The 18,901-nt window shown below is 50.4% G+C and overlaps 4 protein-coding genes across 4 annotated transcripts; 1 reads left to right on the forward strand and 3 right to left on the reverse strand.

Moving 5' to 3' along the window:
* Positions 1-346: 346 nt before the first annotated feature.
* On the reverse strand, positions 347-3,032 carry DEU56DRAFT_765548 (WD40 repeat-like protein). Its single transcript, XM_041351022.1, has 10 exons — positions 2,775-3,032; positions 2,571-2,636; positions 2,282-2,497; positions 2,042-2,231; positions 1,833-1,988; positions 1,479-1,661; positions 1,415-1,424; positions 956-1,357; positions 716-903; positions 347-667 (listed from the first exon to the last, which is right to left on the reverse strand). The coding sequence occupies exons 1-10, from the start codon at positions 2,951-2,953 to the stop codon at positions 449-451; spliced, it is 1,809 nt and encodes a 602-aa protein (XP_041215074.1). The 5' UTR covers positions 2,954-3,032; the 3' UTR covers positions 347-448.
* Positions 3,033-3,057: 25 nt separating this feature from the next.
* Positions 3,058-4,804, reverse strand: DEU56DRAFT_765551 (Asp-domain-containing protein). The gene is made up of 6 exons (XM_041351023.1): positions 4,509-4,804; positions 4,382-4,460; positions 4,077-4,322; positions 3,726-4,024; positions 3,418-3,672; positions 3,058-3,362 (listed from the first exon to the last, which is right to left on the reverse strand). The coding sequence occupies exons 1-6, from the start codon at positions 4,780-4,782 to the stop codon at positions 3,286-3,288; spliced, it is 1,230 nt and encodes a 409-aa protein (XP_041215075.1). The 5' UTR covers positions 4,783-4,804; the 3' UTR covers positions 3,058-3,285.
* A 113-nt stretch (positions 4,805-4,917) lies between these two features.
* DEU56DRAFT_765554 (uncharacterized protein) lies at positions 4,918-7,033 on the forward strand. Its single transcript, XM_041351024.1, has 9 exons — positions 4,918-5,097; positions 5,150-5,199; positions 5,257-5,285; positions 5,337-5,427; positions 5,475-5,601; positions 5,649-6,225; positions 6,279-6,386; positions 6,441-6,829; positions 6,887-7,033. The coding sequence occupies exons 1-9, from the start codon at positions 4,957-4,959 to the stop codon at positions 6,959-6,961; spliced, it is 1,587 nt and encodes a 528-aa protein (XP_041215076.1). The 5' UTR covers positions 4,918-4,956; the 3' UTR covers positions 6,962-7,033.
* Position 7,034: 1 nt separating this feature from the next.
* Positions 7,035-18,792, reverse strand: DEU56DRAFT_975722 (uncharacterized protein; the record flags this gene model as incomplete). The annotated part of the gene is made up of 19 exons (XM_041359585.1): positions 7,035-7,309; positions 7,367-7,540; positions 7,591-7,742; positions 7,795-7,972; positions 8,025-8,111; positions 8,165-8,402; positions 8,455-8,657; positions 8,717-8,917; positions 8,964-9,068; positions 9,119-9,646; positions 9,700-12,639; positions 12,691-14,692; positions 14,744-15,825; positions 15,880-17,084; positions 17,137-17,537; positions 17,591-17,718; positions 17,767-17,895; positions 17,945-18,654; positions 18,717-18,792. 19 exons carry the CDS (start codon positions 18,790-18,792, stop codon positions 7,187-7,189), a joined length of 10,662 nt encoding a protein of 3,553 aa, XP_041215077.1. The 3' UTR covers positions 7,035-7,186.
* Positions 18,793-18,901: the final 109 nt, after the last annotated feature.

Genomic DNA, 18,901 nt, shown 5'->3' on the forward strand with positions numbered 1-18,901 from the left:
AGGAGAAAAACAAATCAGCAGAGGTTCGCAGTTATACCATTGACCATAGGTTCAGTTTTGAGAGGACCTGCGGATGCCTTGAAGTGATGAAGTGCTCCCAGTGCTCCGTCCAATTTGTGTGGTGCCACGGCGGCAGTGAGTCAAACAAGAGTGGCCTATATCCACTCCCGAGCACACACGACTCAAACATCAATTCAAAGTGACATCTGAAACGCCAGGACGACGAAAAGCCAGGAAATGAATACTTTTACTTGATAGAGACGCCAATGATATGGCCGTATCTTGAGATGTAGCAAGGCTACACGTATTCCTAGTTCAAGGTTGTATGCTGTAGAACTTATCAACGAGCCACGACTTGACCCCATGCGTGTGATATGCCACCACGTCCGAAACCAAGTTTACTACTAAGTTCTGTATATATACTACACACATACGACAGATACGTCCTTCATTGATTTATGCACTGCGTCAACTGCGCCTCTGACTGCTCCCCTCCGCCATCTCGGATCCCCCGTAGCGCCTGTTCGTAGTTTAGGACGAGATGCGCGAATTGCAGCTCCGCGCTCCCACTTAAACCTGTCCGCGATGCACGTGCATTGTTCTTTTTAATCGTTTCAGCGTTGTTCCACCTCGAGAATGATGGCACTCCACGAGCAGGGGCAAACAACTGCGAGAAGTGAGATAGTGTATAAGTGAATGTGATCGGAATGCGCACCTTGACCGTCGTGTCGATACCACTGACGGCAACCAGAGGTAAGTGCGGGTGGCTTTCAATCACATTAACCACATGCTGGTCACCTTCCAGAATGTCGACAAGTTCCCCAGTTGACTTCCGCCAGATGAAGAAGTTGCCATCATCAGACCCTGAGGTTACGAACTCATCATGAGGCCCTAGGAAATTTACTGGAGATGAAATTCAGCATCAATCAATATATCTACATCAACCAGATCGCACCATCTTTGACTGTTTCGACATTGCAGTGCCCAGTAAACCGCATACGCGGATAAACCACGGGCACAGCCTGGTGTGCATCTGCGTCTTCGGGGGTGAACATGCGGTCAAACTCATCCTCGTCATCCTCGTCATCATCATCGTCTTCTTCATCTTCTTGCGATTCCTCATCAACATCATCCATTGCATCAATATTGTCTGCAAGTAATGATTCCAGTTGGTCCTCGACAATCATCTCCACATCCGGGCCAGTTAAAGGCTCACCATGCGAAGACGGCGACTTTGTCGTGCTGAACCGTCTCCGCTTCGCATTAGGCGTAAGGATCGAGTGCGGAGCTCGATTGTCCTGTAAAATTTCAGGCTCGTCTCGCGTCGAATAGAGAAACACCCCGTCCGAGTTATATGCTATGAAGCGTTGGCTGTGTAAATCTTCGCGTCACATCGTCAAGTTAACGGACATACATAACAACACCTGTTCCTTACGTTGAGCCAACCTTCATGATCTCAGGCAAATTAAACAACATACCTCGTGCCCATTCCAGGTAGACATCCGTGCGCCTGTAATATGTTCATATCCCTTTCTTTCTCCCTTTGCACGAGAACGGCGCCCAAACCTCCTGACGCATGTTGTTGCACTGTCTGCATCAGGAGGGACGCCCCATTCTGCACGCAAGTAACGCCCCGCATGCCGGCGGTCGAACAAGTGCGCCTGAGGATCGCGATTGTGAGAAAAATCCAAGAATAGTGAATCCCACAAGGTGGATCAAGGGAAACCGCAGACTACATAGGATCGCCACTCATCCAAAGACATTTCCCAGGCACATCAACTTCGAATATCAAGAGAGACGGCGTGATAAAACATCAAATGACCAACACGCACATATGGCGACTCACCGCCCACGACGAACTGATACGGTGTGAGCGGTGAAAGTGCAATCGTTGAGAGCTCGTGTGGGAGTGTCACCAGCGGTGCAGGGCACGCGCCTGATGTGCACGAATGTGATGTGCGCAGATCGTGTTGACGCACTTGGCCATCCTGAGTGTCCAGTCAATAAATAAAATTGAAATCCCACTAGAACATCTCGCTACCTCAGCTACGGTCAGGAACAGATCAGGGCTGTCCTCGGTGATGATGCGCTTCGTGCGCCCAGTGTGACAGCGCAGCACACGAATGCACGACTCCCGCGTGGTATACTCCATTTCGCTCCCCGTGGGAGACCGTCCCACCGCCTCGCCCACGTCGAACACGCGGACTTGCCGGTCTCCAGAGACTGACGCACTACCAGTAGAATTAACGTGATTTCGGGTGTGAACGCACTTGAGACTTACATCCTGGTGGAAAATGGAAGCATCTGCGCGTTGAAGACATTTTGTGTGTGACCCGTGCTGATTACTGACTGACACGCGAATGGATACTCTTCCTGACTTGCAACGTTCGGCGATTTCTCTGCCTCTGCGGTCACACTTGACGAGCGGCTTGAACCAGAGCTACTAGATGCGTCCGCACCAGTAGAACCTGACGGGTCCATCCGCCAGACACGAATCCTGTTGATAACATTACAAGAACACATCGATGGTCCGAGTCAGTAATCCGGGTTGAGAAATTGAGCGCACGCACTTGGTATCGTCCCCACTGGTAATCAGCAGCTCTCCATCCTGCGCCCAGCTAACCGCGTTGACGCAGCTACGTAACACGAGGGTAATAATAAGAACAGGTATGACCTGAGACCTCTGAGACCAGGCCCAGAGAGCAATTCACCATCCAGTCGCCAGCCCATCGGGGTAGGACGATGAACAAGGCCTGTCAAATAAGGTGACGCACCCAGTATGTCCCCAGTCTTCTCCTCCAAGCACGCCCACCCTATCTAGTCTTCCGCTTAGTGCACGCGCCAGTCGCGCGCGCTTTGCACGGTGCACTGGTGCATATTTCAAGGTAGAGGATGTGCGGAGCGACGAAGGTAATCTTAGGTGTAGGTCGTCAAGGTTGTCGATGTCGTCCATGTTCGTTAGATCTAGATATTTAAATGAGAATTTACAGGCAGAGACGTTAGGTATGATGTGACCCTGTTTTCGTTACTCGTATACTCCTGTTATGTCATGTCAATCCTAATCCAACTTTGTGTGATAAAGTCGATTGCACAAAAAATCGTTCAACGTTTATACGCCATGCACTGCGTTAGATTAACATATGTATTACAACTCGACAGCTTGACGCGTGTGGATAGCCCAAGCACTCATAATTGATGTGTTTCAAACTGTGCAGAAGATATGCAGACGCCACCTCGTGGTAAAGATTCCAACTTCGTCATAGTATGAGATTGCGTTACAATTCCTCATGCAGCCTTAGCAAACCCAACAGCGTCCTGGCCGAGGTCGTAAACCGTGTAGTACCGGCGGAGGAACACATCACCTGCAGGCACTTATCAAAAGGAAGCTCGTGGCAAATAAATAAATAGATCACGTACCGATAATCCACAATGAACCTCCAGGCAGGTTGATATCCATACCGGTGAAGGACGAAATGCACGTTCCCTGAACTTCCAATATGTAGTCGCTTCCTTTGAGTGGATAGGGCTTGCCGCCGAAATAGAAGGTCAGGTCGGGAAGGGCTGGGACTTTAGCACAGTCGATTTGGTATTGGCCGTTCCAAGACTTGGTGGCACCAATTTGGGTGTTGAGCATTTCGGCGATGTCGGTGGGAAGGGCGATGAGGGAGGTGCCTGTATGCAATCTGGTGAGAAGTTGGAATCAATCAGATAAAGAGGTGACCTGCCGGTGTCGATAGCAGCGCCTGTCATTTCAAGGTCCAGTACGTCGCTTCCAAATGCGACCTTCTCAAGCTCAACTTCCCAGTATGCCTTGCGGCGAAGAGGGACGTAGTCAATGCTACCAGTGTACGCGGCGTGGTCGACACCGCCAAATGTAGCCTCACCACCATCAGCCTCGGAGTCACCAAGGCGGAAGGCAAAGACAGGCTCATCGATGAGACCTTGGTTGATCATGTTGTAGAATGGAGGAGTGATGTGGTTGACAGAGATGGTGTCGTAGGCAAGGCCGAGAATACCGTCGAACCTATTTCACGGGTCAAACACAGCTCACTTGTTTACCTAGGAAATGTACATACTTGCCGAAGGCGAACGTGAGACCGGGCTCTTTGGTGGCCTCTGCGAAGTCCTGGTTACGGATAGTGATGTCACCAATGGTGAGGGTGTCTGATGAGACGTAGCCTTCCATGGAGCCAGTGCCGTACTGAATGGAGAACTCAGATCCGTTGGCCTTGTACGTAGAGGAAGAGCTAGACTCGTATTTGGCGTGAAGGAAGCACGCAATAGATGTGCACTTGGAGCTTGGGACCCAGAGGTTGCTCGAGCTAGGAAAGAGTGAATGTTGAGGGTGTGTGAAAAAATAAATAAAAGGGGGATTCCCTACCCAGTGTCAAGGATAACTTTAAATGACTGAGGGGGCGTACCGACGAGGATCTCAGTATAATACTGAGCGTTCATGAAGTCTGAGAAATGTGAGTACGTCAGTAAGAGAGGCTACGGCAGTTACATACTGGTAAGGGGGACGTCGTGTCCGCCGTTAACGATCTCCTGGGTCCATAGGAGGTCGTCTTCGCCGGTGGGTGGACGAATATGACGGCCAGCACCGCCAGCACCCATCAAAGGTAACTGTTGGTAAGGAGCTGCGCCGTACTTCTCCGCGAGGTAAGCTGTCTCTAATGCATGACCAGGGGATACTTGTGGAAGCTTGTTAAGCTTTAATTTGTGAACACCAGCTGAAGCAAAAGGAAGGAGGCAGAGCGTTGTGGCGAACGCGGAGAGTAACATTGTCAGAGAGAAAGAGGCTCGTGGAATTCGCAGCAGAGTTCACTTGGGTCTTAAATGGGGCTGACGTCGACTTCCTTATTTAGTCATTGCCGGTAACTGGCCGGGGAGTGGCCGATAATATTTCTCACGGATACTCAACGATCGACACGACCGTCACGAGCAGCCTGGGTAGACATGAGTTCATTGACCAACGTAGAATGTCTGTTGCTCGCACAAGCAGTGTACGACTACGGTGCGAATGCTTGGCCGCAAGTCTCAAAACTTCTATCAAAACATCCTATCATCTCTCGCCCAAAGAACTTCTTTTCCACTAATGTCAGCCCGTTTCAACTTTTACTATGTATGGCCTACTCAGATCATGTTGTAGTCTTGTCGCGATATATACATTCGCCTGATGAATGATGCTCAGCTTGAGTGGTGAGATGCTCGTGCTAACCAAAGCCGTCCTTGTCCTCATGAATCTCCTCGATATAGCCCCGAGTCTGATGCGAATAGTCCGCATGGTAAGCCCTAGTCGTGTGCAACTCCCAAATCTTGCTAAAATATGCATATAGCTCTTATAAATCTCAAGCTTGCACAGAAATTCTATAGCGCACGCCTTCTGGAGTTGCGTGACTTGATTGCAGCAGAGGAAGTCAAATTCAAGTGAGTACCTCAAGAGGTACAATTCTTGTCACACTGACCCTGTCCAGGACCATCGTCGCAGAAATTCAGGACATCCGGGCTGGGAAATGGGACGATAAGATTCGTGCCAAGCTCTCCGGTACAGAAATCGAGCCCGAGTCAGAGCACGATATTACCCAGAGAGAAACAGCTGTTGTGCGTATTTCTGGTTGCTTCATCTTCAGTCTAACCCAAATATTCAGGAACCCGAGGTCTCGCATGAGATCCAGGAGCAAGAGCGTGAACCTACCCCCCAGCCACAAGAAGAAGAAGAAGCCCCTGTGCAGGAACCCGAGAACGACGTCGAGCCTGAACAAGCCCCTGAACCAGTGCCTGTGGAAACAGAATTTCCTCACCCGCCACAAACAGAGGAACACGAGCCTGAGAATGTCGAGCAGCCAATCGAAGTCGACGAACCTGTAGCCTCAACCCAAGAGGAGGAGATAGAACAGTTTGAATGGGAGCAGCAGCCCGCATCCCCAGATGACGAGGCAAGTGAGATAGAAGCGATACTTACACCCGAAGCTCCAGAGGGGTCCGTTGAGGAAGAAGCCAGTGAACAATCGCCCAAACACGAGGACGAGTCACCTGTCCATGAGGAAGAGACGCTCGAACGTGAAGAGGAGGAGGAGGAAGAAGAGGAGGAGGAAGAGGAGGAAGAGGACGCGTCCCCCGCGCAAGACACGAAACCCTCCCACACTGAACCAGAGCAAGAGACATTCATGGATGTCGACGCAGAGGAGCAGGACCTGTCTGTTGATACTGAGACGAGTTCACAAGGTGCGTTTATACTGCATTCATTGGGTTTAACAAACCCAATTCATGTTGTATAGTCAAACGCAAGGTAGACGAAGTGGACGACGGCGACGGCGCCGAAGAACCCGAGAAGAAGCGTTTGCGTGAGGAGAGCTCACCCCCGACACCAGGGGAGGATGAACCAGGTTTGTGGCTTCATACACAAATTGAATGTACTTCACCAACCAAAGAGTACACAGCAACCACACGTCCCAGGCGCGACACAACAGACAGCGAGCAACACCCCTCCACAACCCTCCAATCCACTCCATCCGGCTCTACCGCCCAATCCACCGCCCAAACTCAATCCATTCCTAACAAGCGTTTCCAGGCTGTCATCACCCTTCTACACTCTCAAATATCACAACACCGCAACGGTAACATCTTCCACAATCCTATAAAACCAACCGAAGCGCCCGATTACCACGATATCATCAAACGCCCCATGGATTTGAAAACGATCAAAGCAAGGATCAAAGATGGAGTTATCAGAACCTCGAGGGATTTCCAGAGGGATGTATTTCTGATGTTTGCGAATGCGATGATGTATAATAGGCCAGGGAGTGATATCGCATTGATGGCGGAAGAGGCGGGTATTCTTTCCTTGACGAAACACTCTTTTCGAGGCTGAAACTGTTGTTGGTAGATGATGCTTGAGAGCGAGGGTCATATCAATTCCTTCCGGCAAACAGAAGGCTACATACGCAACACCCGCGCGTGAACCAGTGCTAGGGGAAAGTTTACACGCATACATACTTTCCAATGGAGACGCAACGCTTGTCGCACGCTTTGCTCGGATATGTCAGAGCAACTAACCATTGCTACAAGCGAGTATGTTATATCTAATGTACACGTGCATGTATGCAAAGCAATCTACGTCCAGCACAGCAGTCAATCAGCGACAGATAAACAATCATTAAGGCAACATTCGATAACATTCGATAACCTAGAACCATGGATGATACACCTCGCTCATCCTCATCAACTGCACAGGATTCGTAGCTGTCGAGATCAAGTTGGTAACAGTCTGTACGACTGGTATACCGCCCATATTTGTGCTCGATTGGGCCTGCGCAACAAACCAATCAAAACACATACACGCGTACGATTCACAATGTATACTCACCGTCTCGCGCTCGATTTTGCATGCCATAATCTCAGCACGCTTCACCACACCCTCAATGTTAGCCGCACAGCTTGTCCTGAATGACAAATCGAACGTCCACGGATGTCCTTTTCCATGCATCCACGTCATTACCTCATCCCGAGCGAAGAGACAAAGTTGTTGTTCAAGACCGAACTGTATTGTCCACGTCAGTGAGTTGAAGTGAAGGGGAGAGAGAAACGCACATCGGGCTCGGTTAGACACCTTCCGATAACCATGATGCCTGTCGTCAATAACCCCTCTGTAAACACAGGGCCCAAAAACCTCTGCATATTCGGGGTGAAGCGGAAGGGCACCGCGTCATTGGACGCGAACACAGGCGCTTGACCTGCTAGACCTGTGTTCCCAGTTAGCCCTCGATTCGACTTCCATTAAGATCATAAGCATACCAGGCAACATTTCACTCATCGTCATAAGCCCTGTAGACCGAGAGAGATGGAAGCGCGAGGGCGCGCGGCTCGTGAGGCAGAAGACGAAGGTCATGAAGCTCGTCGCGGCAACTTGGAGGGCAAACTGCTTTCGCATGCGCCAGAGGTCTGCGGGTGTTGCCATGGCACTTGTCATGTACTGGGTGCGAGAACATGAGGTACTGACTGCACAGAGAGACGGTATGACTTACTTTGGTCAGAACATCATCTGGAACAAGTTTAGTGCCAATTTCATCCATGATGTCTTTTCGGAGAGTGAAGTATTCCGCTTTGCTTGGCTGTTGCAAGTGCCATTAGAAAGACTGTAGGACACCATTGCGAGTGTACTTACCGCCCGGCCACTTTTCTGCTTGAATTCTAGCAGCACGCTCTTGACTTTCTCACCAGAGACAAGTATAGGGTCCTCACGAGATAAGCCAGCTTCCTCGCAGTGATGGTCATATATATCGCCGAGCGTAATGTACGACGAATCGGTCTGCAGGAGGCGAAGACTGGGGCTACAGGAAATAGCAGCTGGAATATGGAACAGTAGATTTCGCTTGCGAGATTCCTTCCTGCGGACCAAGGCACTATAGCAGGCAAGGTCAGTAAGCAGAACTTGTGAGTCATAAACGGCCTCACCAATTGAAAGTACGGAACACTTGCGTTAGCCGCTCCTCCCTGCGCCAGTGTCGGCCAGAAGGAAGCTGAACAGAGAACGATGTCCGCGAGTTGTCGTTGCCATGCACCGTGAATCTGCGCCAGCAGTATCCATATGACCGACAGTTCTCGAACTTGGGTCCAAACTGCTGAATGCGAATGAAATTCTGATTGCTATCCTTGTCCTATAGCAAAGCTTAAGGTCAACCTTCCTCTTGTGGACTACATCAGACGAGTAACTCACCTCGGTGTACTGACCCGGAACTTCGATGTCGTCAAATTTGCCATATTGGAACTCGGTGAGATAGTGGCTAAGGAGGTCGAGAGACTGGATGCGTGGTCGGGAGTCGAGATACTTTTCTTGCCGGTCCCTCCATTGCTGAAGCTTCCGGATGTACTCGTAATGCGTGAGTTTGCTCTTGACGAAGTCTTCTTCGTATTCTCGCTACCATGAGGTCAATTTTGTTCCCGTTCAAGCAGTAAGAACATACCCTAGCCGATCCAGTTAAGTTTGCAGCCATCTTGGAAATGTTTTGTACGGTATGTTGCTGGAGCTGCCCGTCATCCTCCGTGGTATTCGTCCGCATCACATAGTTCTGGAAGTGCATGGTTCACGTCTATCTGGAGTGGTGCATGAATGACTTACCTGCACAGCATCCAGCAAGAGCATGCAAATCAACCGGTAAATCTCTTCTTCAGGGGTAGCCTTAAACCTCTGCAGTATCTGATCCACCATAGTCTCCATGCTCAGAATAAGCAGCGGGAAGGCCGTCTTAAGAATCTGAACGACCTCGTCGACGTGTTCCCAAGATTGGCGAACGACATAAGTCGGCTGGGCGTCAGAGGCACCTGGAGCATTTTGAGCGGAAGGAGGGACAGTGGCACCTGCGTTTTGTGTAGCAGGAGCTGTCTCTGTGTTGGACTGGGGAGCTTGTTGGGTTTGGGAATGGGTTTGGGAATGCTGAGACTCGCTAACGTCACCCGACGAATTCTCCTTCTTGATGATCTCTGCTTGAACTTCGGCCGTGACATCTTGCATCACTTGGTCGCCGTCAGCACGTCTGTTTGCGTTGGCAGTCATTGCACCTTGAGCGCGAGCTGCTGCTGTAGCCATAGCTTGCTTCTTGATGAATGACATGTCCTCCTTCGTCGTCCGCAATGGGAAAAATAATGCCTGCAACCAGCATGAGGCTTACGGCGAAAAGTTAGGAATGAGTAGCTAAATACCTGTGGGAATAACTTGGCAAGGTTCAGCAGGATATACCGCGCTTGCTTGACCTCGCGCTGACTGATAGAAAGACAAAGCTGCGGGATGAGCGATATCCAGTACCAAAACGCTGCCTCGCCCTTGTAAGTGTCGAACGCTCGGGAGATTGTAAATTGCGCGTCGTCTACACTCAACAACCAGAGCACCCTAGTCAGCAGGGGCCGACTCTTTCCATTCTTGTACTGTCCAGCTGCCTGGAGGTAGCAGCTGACAGCATTGGCAGCGTGCGACATTTCGCTGGGGAACTCCTTGAACATGCGATCGCTATATCGTCCCCATTCCGCCCATGCTTTGGCTTGAGACATGTCCATCTGGACTGCTTGGCCGAAGGAGTGATTGGCGTCGTCATTCCTCCCACTTCTCGCATGAAACATGCCCTTGAGAGTGAAAAACTCGGCCTTCTGGGGGTTAGAGAAGTACATCAGGTTCGTGTTATTGATGACTTCCAGTCCTGCTTGCAGATCACTGGGTTTCTGGTAGTGGCAGCGCGCCTGCTCCCGTAGTTTGAGGAAAGCTTCCGATATCTCGATATTCGGCAGGGTATAGATCTTGTTCAATGAACTGAAGCAGACATCGAGAAGATCGTGCTTCCTCGCAACATGGGCAAAGCGATTGATGATCCAAGCCGTTTCATGGTACCCACGATAGCCCGAGGTATTGAAGTTGCTTGTCGCAGAATTACCGCCCTGGTTGGTATTGGAGATAAGGGGGATGTACGCCTTGTTGATTGCATTGAAAACATTCTGCCTCCAAGCAACCAAGTCACTCCATATGCTGATGTCGTCTTGTAGGTTAGGAAGGCGCTCCCGCCAAGCTTGTAGAACCATCTTAAGATCTGAGGACTTCTTCTCCAGATTCTGAGCGGTGGTTGTAGAGAGAGAACCAAAGATCTGCACGGCCTCTTGGAGCTCAACGAACTGCTGAAAGTGTTGTAATAGCGGAACATGAGCAGCTGACATGTGGAACGGAAGAGCAACCCATTTACGCAGCGACAGCTGCATCGCATCTTCAAGGATCTTCGTGAATTCGGTGTTCTTTTCCAGAGCACCAGGCACCTTCAGAAGAGCAATGAACGCCTCGAAAACTCGCTTTCGCGGAGTCGCGACGTCGGGTAGCTGATTAATCTGCTCTTCCAGGGATTCTTTCTGATCAGCCCAATCTTTCGTGCGCCACGCACTCTCGAGTAGGAGTTCCTGGTTCCCTTCGCTCTTCGCCAAATCATGCAATGTATCCCACTGCTGGAGTTTTTCGGCTGCGAGCATCCAGTGGTCCTCCCAAAGGCAATACTCCACTTCTGAAAATGCAATTTGGCCACTCTTCGCCTTCGTCATCGCCCCTTCATAACAGTTGGAGGCAAACTCCCACATGCCATTCTGTTCGAACGAAATTGCCATGTTCGTCTCGAGGTGGTGGCATCGCCGGCGCCAAAGACCATAGAACACATCCTCCTCCGTTAGTTCGGCATAAACATCTGCGAGCGAATCGTAAACCGTTTCTTTGACAGTGGGATCATCGTCTTTGACGGAGTCCAGAGACGTTTCCAAAATCTCCATCCCAACGTGCCATGCACCGTATGATTTTGCGAGGTATTTCACTAGATAGGGTGGCAGAGTCATAGGAGGCGAGCAGGCGTGAATGCCACCCAATAGAGTCTGGATGACATTGGGGCGCAGCTCAAGCTGCTTGGCATGAAAGTCCTTGCTCAGCAAGTTGATCATGTGCAATGTCATGTCCGCCTGTTCTCGACGAGAGAGACACGCCCACGCTGCGGGAAAGACTGATACCCAAGTGTCGTGCGCAACTTGAGGGTCAAGGAATGCCAATCTTTGCATGGCACGAATGACTGACGCTGCATTCTGTCGAGCAACGAAGGAGCCATTTAAGGGCACCATGCTAATCCTCCGCTCTGAAATCAACGGCACCTCGCCGTCAACGGCCCCGAGAAGGAGATGTAGTGCGAGATAGATCCAGTTATGGTCCGCGAGAGGCTCCCAACTCTGGACTCCCAAGATATATGCTAGACGACCCTGAAGAGAACGGGGGATGCTACTGTCCAGAAGGTCCATAAATCGCTCTCTGAGCACAGGATCTCGAGCACGACACCCAAGGAGGAAACACTGTTCCAGTCGAGACGTCAAATCACTCCTGCGCAATGAAGGTTCTGTGTAGATGTCGTGAATGAGCTCCAGGTAGCTGTGGAATAGCGCATCGCTGCGGGTCTCAAAGCCTGCCATTTTCTGCAGCACGCTGACTTTGTCCTTCATTGTTGGATATGCTTCGTTCGTATGAAGGGCCCAGTCCCGCATGACATCAAGGGAAAAGTGACACAGAGTAGGACTCTTGGATTTCTCTGTGAGCGCAGTGAATGCAGCAAAGAATGACTTCCGGTGGTCGCCGAGGTGTAGAATGGTAGCTTTGCAAATCTCGATGATAGAGATGATCAGGCGGACACCGTTCTCAAATCCGTTGGTAGTCGGGGTCGAACTGACGTGGTCTTTGGCTAGTTTACTGAACAGGCGTAGAAGTGATGCACTGAATGGTTGAACGCGCTCCGCTGTTACTTGCACGACTGATTTGAGCATGAGGAGTATTCCACGGAGAGCAGTCGTGTTCGCCAAACCATCCTCGACTGCTGTATAGACCCAAGTGTGGAAGTCTGACATATCGCCCTGTTTCTCGTCTCGATCAGGCAAAGGGAATAGGTGCAAGAGATGTTCAAAGATGGGATGAAGGGCGTCATGTAAACCGGGGTCATCTGTCGTCAGACCTTTGCGAACCAAGGATTGGAGGATCGTGGCGTTGGCCAGATACCAGGCATCATCCTTATCTGCAGCGACAACTTGTAGCACCTTCGCAGCACTGAGGGCTTGGTTAACGTGGGGTTCTGAATCGAGTTCTGTCTATACGGTGGCGTTAGCATTCCACAAGCATGAAGTGCGCAATGCATGTACCTGTTCCAGAGCGCGTGAAAAAAAATTCAACTTGACGGTCACATCGCTCCAACCTGAAGGCGCAACCATCTTCTGCAACAGAGACAGTGCACGAGGCAACAGGATAGTCCTGGCCGTTGGCTCTAGAGGGGAGGTCGCGAGGCGAACGAGGAAGCTGACAATACTTTCTCTGAAGGGAAGGGGGGTGATCCATGTAGTGGAAGCTCGGGACAACTCTGCATGAGTGCTGGTATCCTGTGACTTCTGTTCCCAATCAAAGACAACCTGGGAGATATCTATGGAGAGGATACGAGATTCACCGGACGCCGTGCCAGAAAGACCAAGTTTGGACAGCGAGTTGACCATGTGAGGGATAAACAGTGCACGAACGGGGTAGAATAAGTGCGGTTGGCGGACAAGAAGTTGGTAGATCATGATGATTTGTTGGAACCCATTGCCCTCTTCTGCGAGTAAACGCCGAGTCGTCCTAGCCCACTGAGGATATCCTGCATCATTGCCACCTGAGCGAGGAAGAGCTGGTGCAAGAATATCCAGTGCTTGCTTGATGAGGAGTTTGCCGTCCGTATGAGGAGGACGAAGAAGACCTGTCCAAGCGCGGAGGATGAATTTCTGCGGGGTATCAAAGGCTTCGAAGAAACGCGCAGCTAGTAAATACGCTGTCTGCTTCACCACTGCATCTTCACTAGTTATATAGTGCCATGCACAACGGATGATGTCCTTTTTCACATCCTCAACGAGCTCTGGGAAGCGATGTACTAGCACCGTGGTCAAGTGTAGTAACTCAATCATGAACATATCATCGGCACCCGGGAAAGAAGACGTGTCAGTCATGGGTTGCCAGATCACTCGATGAAGAGATGTTATGAAGTCCATGTCAAGCATCCCCTCCTTGTCGGGGCTATTTGCTTGAATCAGGATAGTCGGTGTCAGAACAAAACGCAGGAAAAAGGTCTTCTGAGCCCACGGATATGAGGTGTCTTCGAACCAGACCACGAAGCGTGACAAGACATTGCGACGATAGAAGAGATCCTCATTCAGCGCAACGTGTCGATAGAGGAATTGTGTAAGACGTGTCAGATCCATTGCGATGTCGCGGGTGTAGATCGCAACAATGTCGAAAAGCAAGTCGACGCGAGGGGTTCGCTCCAGAGCTTTCATGAAGATTGACATGATTGAAGATTGCCGGTGAATCGCGTCAGGGACCATGACTTCATCTTGTTCAGGCTGGAGAGGCTCTGAGCGCCATATCCCGAGGAGGACATCGACAATGTATTCATTGTCTGCAAGCCAAGTTGGCTGAAGGTCTGCCAGGTCATCAAAGAGCAGGAGGCCAGGAAGTAGGAGATTCCGATCACCACTTTTCAAGCAGTGCTCGACCAGTGCTTGTGTGCGAGACGCAATCTCACGCTCGAGATTGGGGGCAAGCCTTGCTTGAAGGATGCTTCTCAGAGTTCTGACATGACGAGGGAACTGGAGATAGCGCATAAAGAAGTCCATCGCCTCTCCTGGGTAACGATCTAAATATTTACCAAGGGGCTCCGAGAAGGGACTACGGCCGGAAAAGTGCATCTGAGCTTCCGTCTGGACTATGGCGTTGACGAGGTGTTCCAAGAAGATATTCGCTGCGGAAGGGAGAAGATGGAAGATGTTGGCCAATCGGACAAGCTTCGTGACGCCTTCGTTCTCAGCTAAGGGAAGTTTCGAAGATGCTTGTAACATCTGGGGGTCTGCGACGATGCGGAAATGATCAAGGAGCTTATGTCCGATCTCAACTTTGAAGTAGTTGATCAAAAGCTCCAGTAATCTCGCAAGGCCCTCCAAGCCAGAGACCGACAGACGCTTGGGATCTGCAAGGTTCATCAAGATAGGGCGCAAGCCTGTCTGCAAGAGCTCTTTGGGGAGTCGACTTTGGTGGGTTAGAACCATACGAAGTCCTTCGTGCGCAACTTCCTTTACCTCCTGCGAAGGGGAATATAAAGACTTGAAATAGACGCCAGTGACCCTGCATTATATGATGTCAATGACGCCGGATAAATTAGGAACCATGGCTGACCTTTGCCTCGTTTGATGCTGCTTTGAAAAGAAATCCGTCATGGGCATGGATGCAGTAAGTAGCTTGATGCAAGCCACCCGAAGTTTAATAATCTCGAGAGATCCTTGACGAAGATTTCCACGAGCGAGCTGGACGTCGTCGGCGTCGGCGAGTCCGAGAGTTTCGTGTAATAATCGGAGCAATTCGTCATTCAGCTCCGGGAGAGGTGGATCGAGACTGACACAGTAGCGTACTGCATCAATCATGCCCACTTGAATGGGGAACGATAACGCCCTCAAGGGTTTGGTGTAGATTGCTGTCAGCATGCGATCCCGATGTGGTAAGAGGAGCTCGTGAGCCGACTTCCCAGTGAGCTCGACGAAGACATCGACGCAGATTTGGGCTGCATGACGAACCACTGGGTTGGGGTTTGAGAGCTCCGAGAAGAAGATACCGAGGATATGGACTAGCTTGGCACGAGCGATGATGGGGACGTCAGACATGGCATCCATATCCGTATAGGTAACGCGCAAGACACGTTTGAGGACCTCGATCACGTCGGTGACATCGCGCGGAAGATCAAAAGGGAGATCCTTCAGGATGTGGAGCAAGGTTCGCACAAGTTCAACTTCACCCAGCCATTTTACACCAATATTAGGGAGGCACGTCAAAATTCTTATTCCAATGCATCCTGCACTCTTCCGCACCCATGAATCATCGAGGCAGACGGCACAAAAGCGCGCAGAGATTTGGATCAGCGTCGGAATAATGTCCTGTGCAGTAGCCCCATTCTGCGCGCACATCACTACCAAGTCATTCAAGATTGATGTGATAAGTTCTTCACCCTTGTGCAGTTCTTCGGTGTTATCACGTGCGAGAGCGCAAGGCAAGGCCTCCAAGTACGAAGAAAGCAGGGGACTGGGATATCGCTTGAGGCCAGCTTCCTTGGTGGCATTCTTGCGGAGCTCCATTGAAAATACAGTTCGAGATAGCTCACGAATGAACTTGTCTGCGTCGTCTTTCACTTCGGGCATGTGTATCGCGTCAAATATCGCTTCCAGCGATTTAACGAACACTACAGATTCGTCCGGTCCATGGTTATTCTGTGGTACACAGTTGAAAGTTAGTCAAGTATGACCCTGTCCGAGATTACTCACATCATGCAGAAGAGTAATGGTACACGTCTCCAAAAATGAGTATGTTTGGGCACGATAGGCAGGTGCAGCCTTGCGCAGGGTTCGAACTGCTAAGTTGATCATCGGGGCCAGCTTCACGTTTTCCATCGAACCGCCAAATGAAAGAGGAATAGTTGCGGCCTTCGAGAATGGGTTGTATTCGAGAGCAGGCTCTTTATACAATAATCGACGATTGCGTCCACCGAGCTTGCCAAGAATACGGATGGTCGTGTGGGCATGATGATGACTGGCAGGTAGTGGCTTTAGGTGACTATGAAGCGCTTCCATGAGTTCTCGAAGAACGGTGTTGAGGGTCGGATCAAGGAAATCCGGCGTCAGATTGTCGATACAAAGCTCAAGGGTACGAAGACCCTGAGACACGAGCTCAGGAGTCCCACGTAACGCAAGTGCGAGGGGACGCATAAGATATGTGAGATGAGGTAGGAGATGTGTGAGACGCAGGGGCACCGTAAGGCAAAGCTCGACGATCATGTCCCTCGCATACCCTTCGGAGGCATGCAACTGGCGGTTTAAGCTTTCCAACATATCGGGAAGGAGTGGTAGAACCTCTTTGTAGAGAAGTTCGTAGCGACCCCCTCCTCCGCCGATTGCACGAAACAAGCCTCTCAAAAGATGGTAGTAGTTGGTTGACTTGGAAGCTTTGGCAGCGAGAGGGAAACAATCCATGATGAGTTTAGCTAAGTGCGCAGCCAGAATGGGTTCATTGGGCACAGGAAAAGATGTGACTGCACCAAATGCCATTTTGAACAGCCGAATGGTGATGACCGCTGTCTGGTCGTCGTATTCCCCAAGAAGTGACAGGCGGTCAATGAGGAAACGAAGGACGATTGCTACCAGAGTAGGCGAGACGTTTTCACGACTGAACAAAATTTGGCAAATTTGTAAGAGTGCAGGTCTCTTGCGAGCTGCTTCGAAAAAAAACTCAATCTTGTGGGTCCAAACCTCTTGGAACACGTGCAAATTGACTTCCAGCAGAACTGCGCTGAACCAGTCCATGGCTTCGGTGGCGTCGCGAGGCTCGGTATCAAACAGGGCCATACATTTCATGCAACTTTCGAAAAGACGGAGGATCAGTGTGCCTTCGGGAACCGGAGCATCACATTTCTTCAATCCCACCAGGCAAACACGGAAACCATGGAGGAGGGTTCGGAAGAGAAATCGACATTCTATAACCAAAGGCATCAGAGGATATTTCTTGCGCATTGAAAGTACTCTTACCATGAATTACCTCTTCTGGCTTCTCAGTTGCATAGGCAGCACCTGCAACAGGTCGCGTTTTCTCTATCAGCAGAAAGTCGATGCCCTCCCCTTCACCATTCTTGGCTTTTTCTATCCTCTCAAGTGCATTGTCCAAGACCAGTGTCATCGCCTCGACCTTGTCAACGCAGGTCTCGAACATGGCAGTCAGTACCCGTGAGGCACCTTGAGGGGTGTCCTTCGTTGTAATATTCTCGATCAGACCGAACATCATCTTGGAGAACAGCGTATGCAAGTTATGACTGAGGTACGGATTATGAATCAACGCGGAATACAGCTTCGCCACACGCGAGAGCTGATTCGCAGAGAGGTCGCCTCGGACGTGGTGTACAAGGTCTGCAACCGAGGCATAAACCGACGGACTGAGTCGTAATGATCAACTATAGCTCCTCATTGCCCGATCGAGTAAGCTTACCGCAAAGTCTCTTTACTGCCCACTCCATCTCCAAGAAGAATACGTTCATCAAACAGTTTATCGATCTGGGGCAAAAGGGCCTTCCGATGCGGCGTGCCAATCAGATGCCGTAGCACCACTATCAGATCCTAGAAAATGCATTAGGTCTGGTTACGCTTTTGGTGCATGCAGCTCACCTTTCGGGCCTGGATGCCGTTGGAAGGCAAGTCTTGCATTAGTCGAAGAGCAGCAAGAATAAGCCTTTCTCCAAAGGAATCGAACTGTTCTCCAATGCCTCGCATGATGTATGCAACATAAGATACCATCTACGCAATGAGTACCCTCGAATGTCAAAATTGTTCCAGCAATGCATACCTTGATTTGCCCATTGATGAAATCCATGTAGGCTTGAGTATTCTTAATGGTGGTGGCCATGCCGGACCAGTAAGATCCCATGGCTTCATGATCTTCTCTAGCCTTTTTTTGGGCGGGAGATTCGAGGCCCAGAACCTCAAAGTTGAGGTTGAGTGTCGTTTGAATGACTGTAAGGACTAGGGGGCGATGGCTCTGAGAAAAGGTGACAACTACCATTCCCATCTCGGCGAGGACTTTGAAACTGCGAATGCTGGGAGGGACGACATTGGGATCAAGAACAGGGGAGTCCTCGCAGAGCGTTTCAAGGACCAGTCCATTCATGTTGCGAAATACGTCTTGAAGAATTCCCATGAATTCGGCAACGAGCTCTTCTGTCAGCGCTCGAAATGACCGTAGAAGGTCGATGATGATCTTGCATGCAGTAACGCCGTTTTCCTCGTTATCATGACGCAAGGCGTGGAGCATACCACTAAGTAATGGCAAAGCCAGAGGACGTATAGTTTCCCCGTAGGGTATGCGATGTATGATTTCAAGCAGCACGCGCCTGAATTGGTACTCCATGATGTCTTTATGATATGCAGCGTCCCCAGAGGTCAGAATTTCCAAGAGGACTGGAATCATTTGAGGGAATACCCGCGCGGATTCAGCGTCTCGAACAGTGTCTATCATTTCTCGTAGCTCGCATGCAACATTGTGCTTCGTTTTGAGATCTATGACCAGCGTTCAACGTTCAACAACAGAGCGCTGAGTTAAATCACAGAACAACACGTACCTATGCCAGGGTCTGCAATGCGAGCAGCCCGCATTTCAAGGTCTGCAGCTGTACCCAGCTGCGGTGTGTTCTCCATGGTGGAGCAGCAGGAAGAGGCCTTGCATACTTACTGGTGATCTTGACCCCGAAAATGTATTTGGCTCGATGTTTGGTCAAAATTCACGTGAGTTTCACGTGATGTAGCC

This window comes from Suillus clintonianus, assembly GCF_016758775.1.
Source record: "Suillus clintonianus strain FC179 chromosome Unknown DEU56scaffold_2, whole genome shotgun sequence".
Taxonomy (NCBI): domain Eukaryota; kingdom Fungi; phylum Basidiomycota; class Agaricomycetes; order Boletales; family Suillaceae; genus Suillus; species Suillus clintonianus.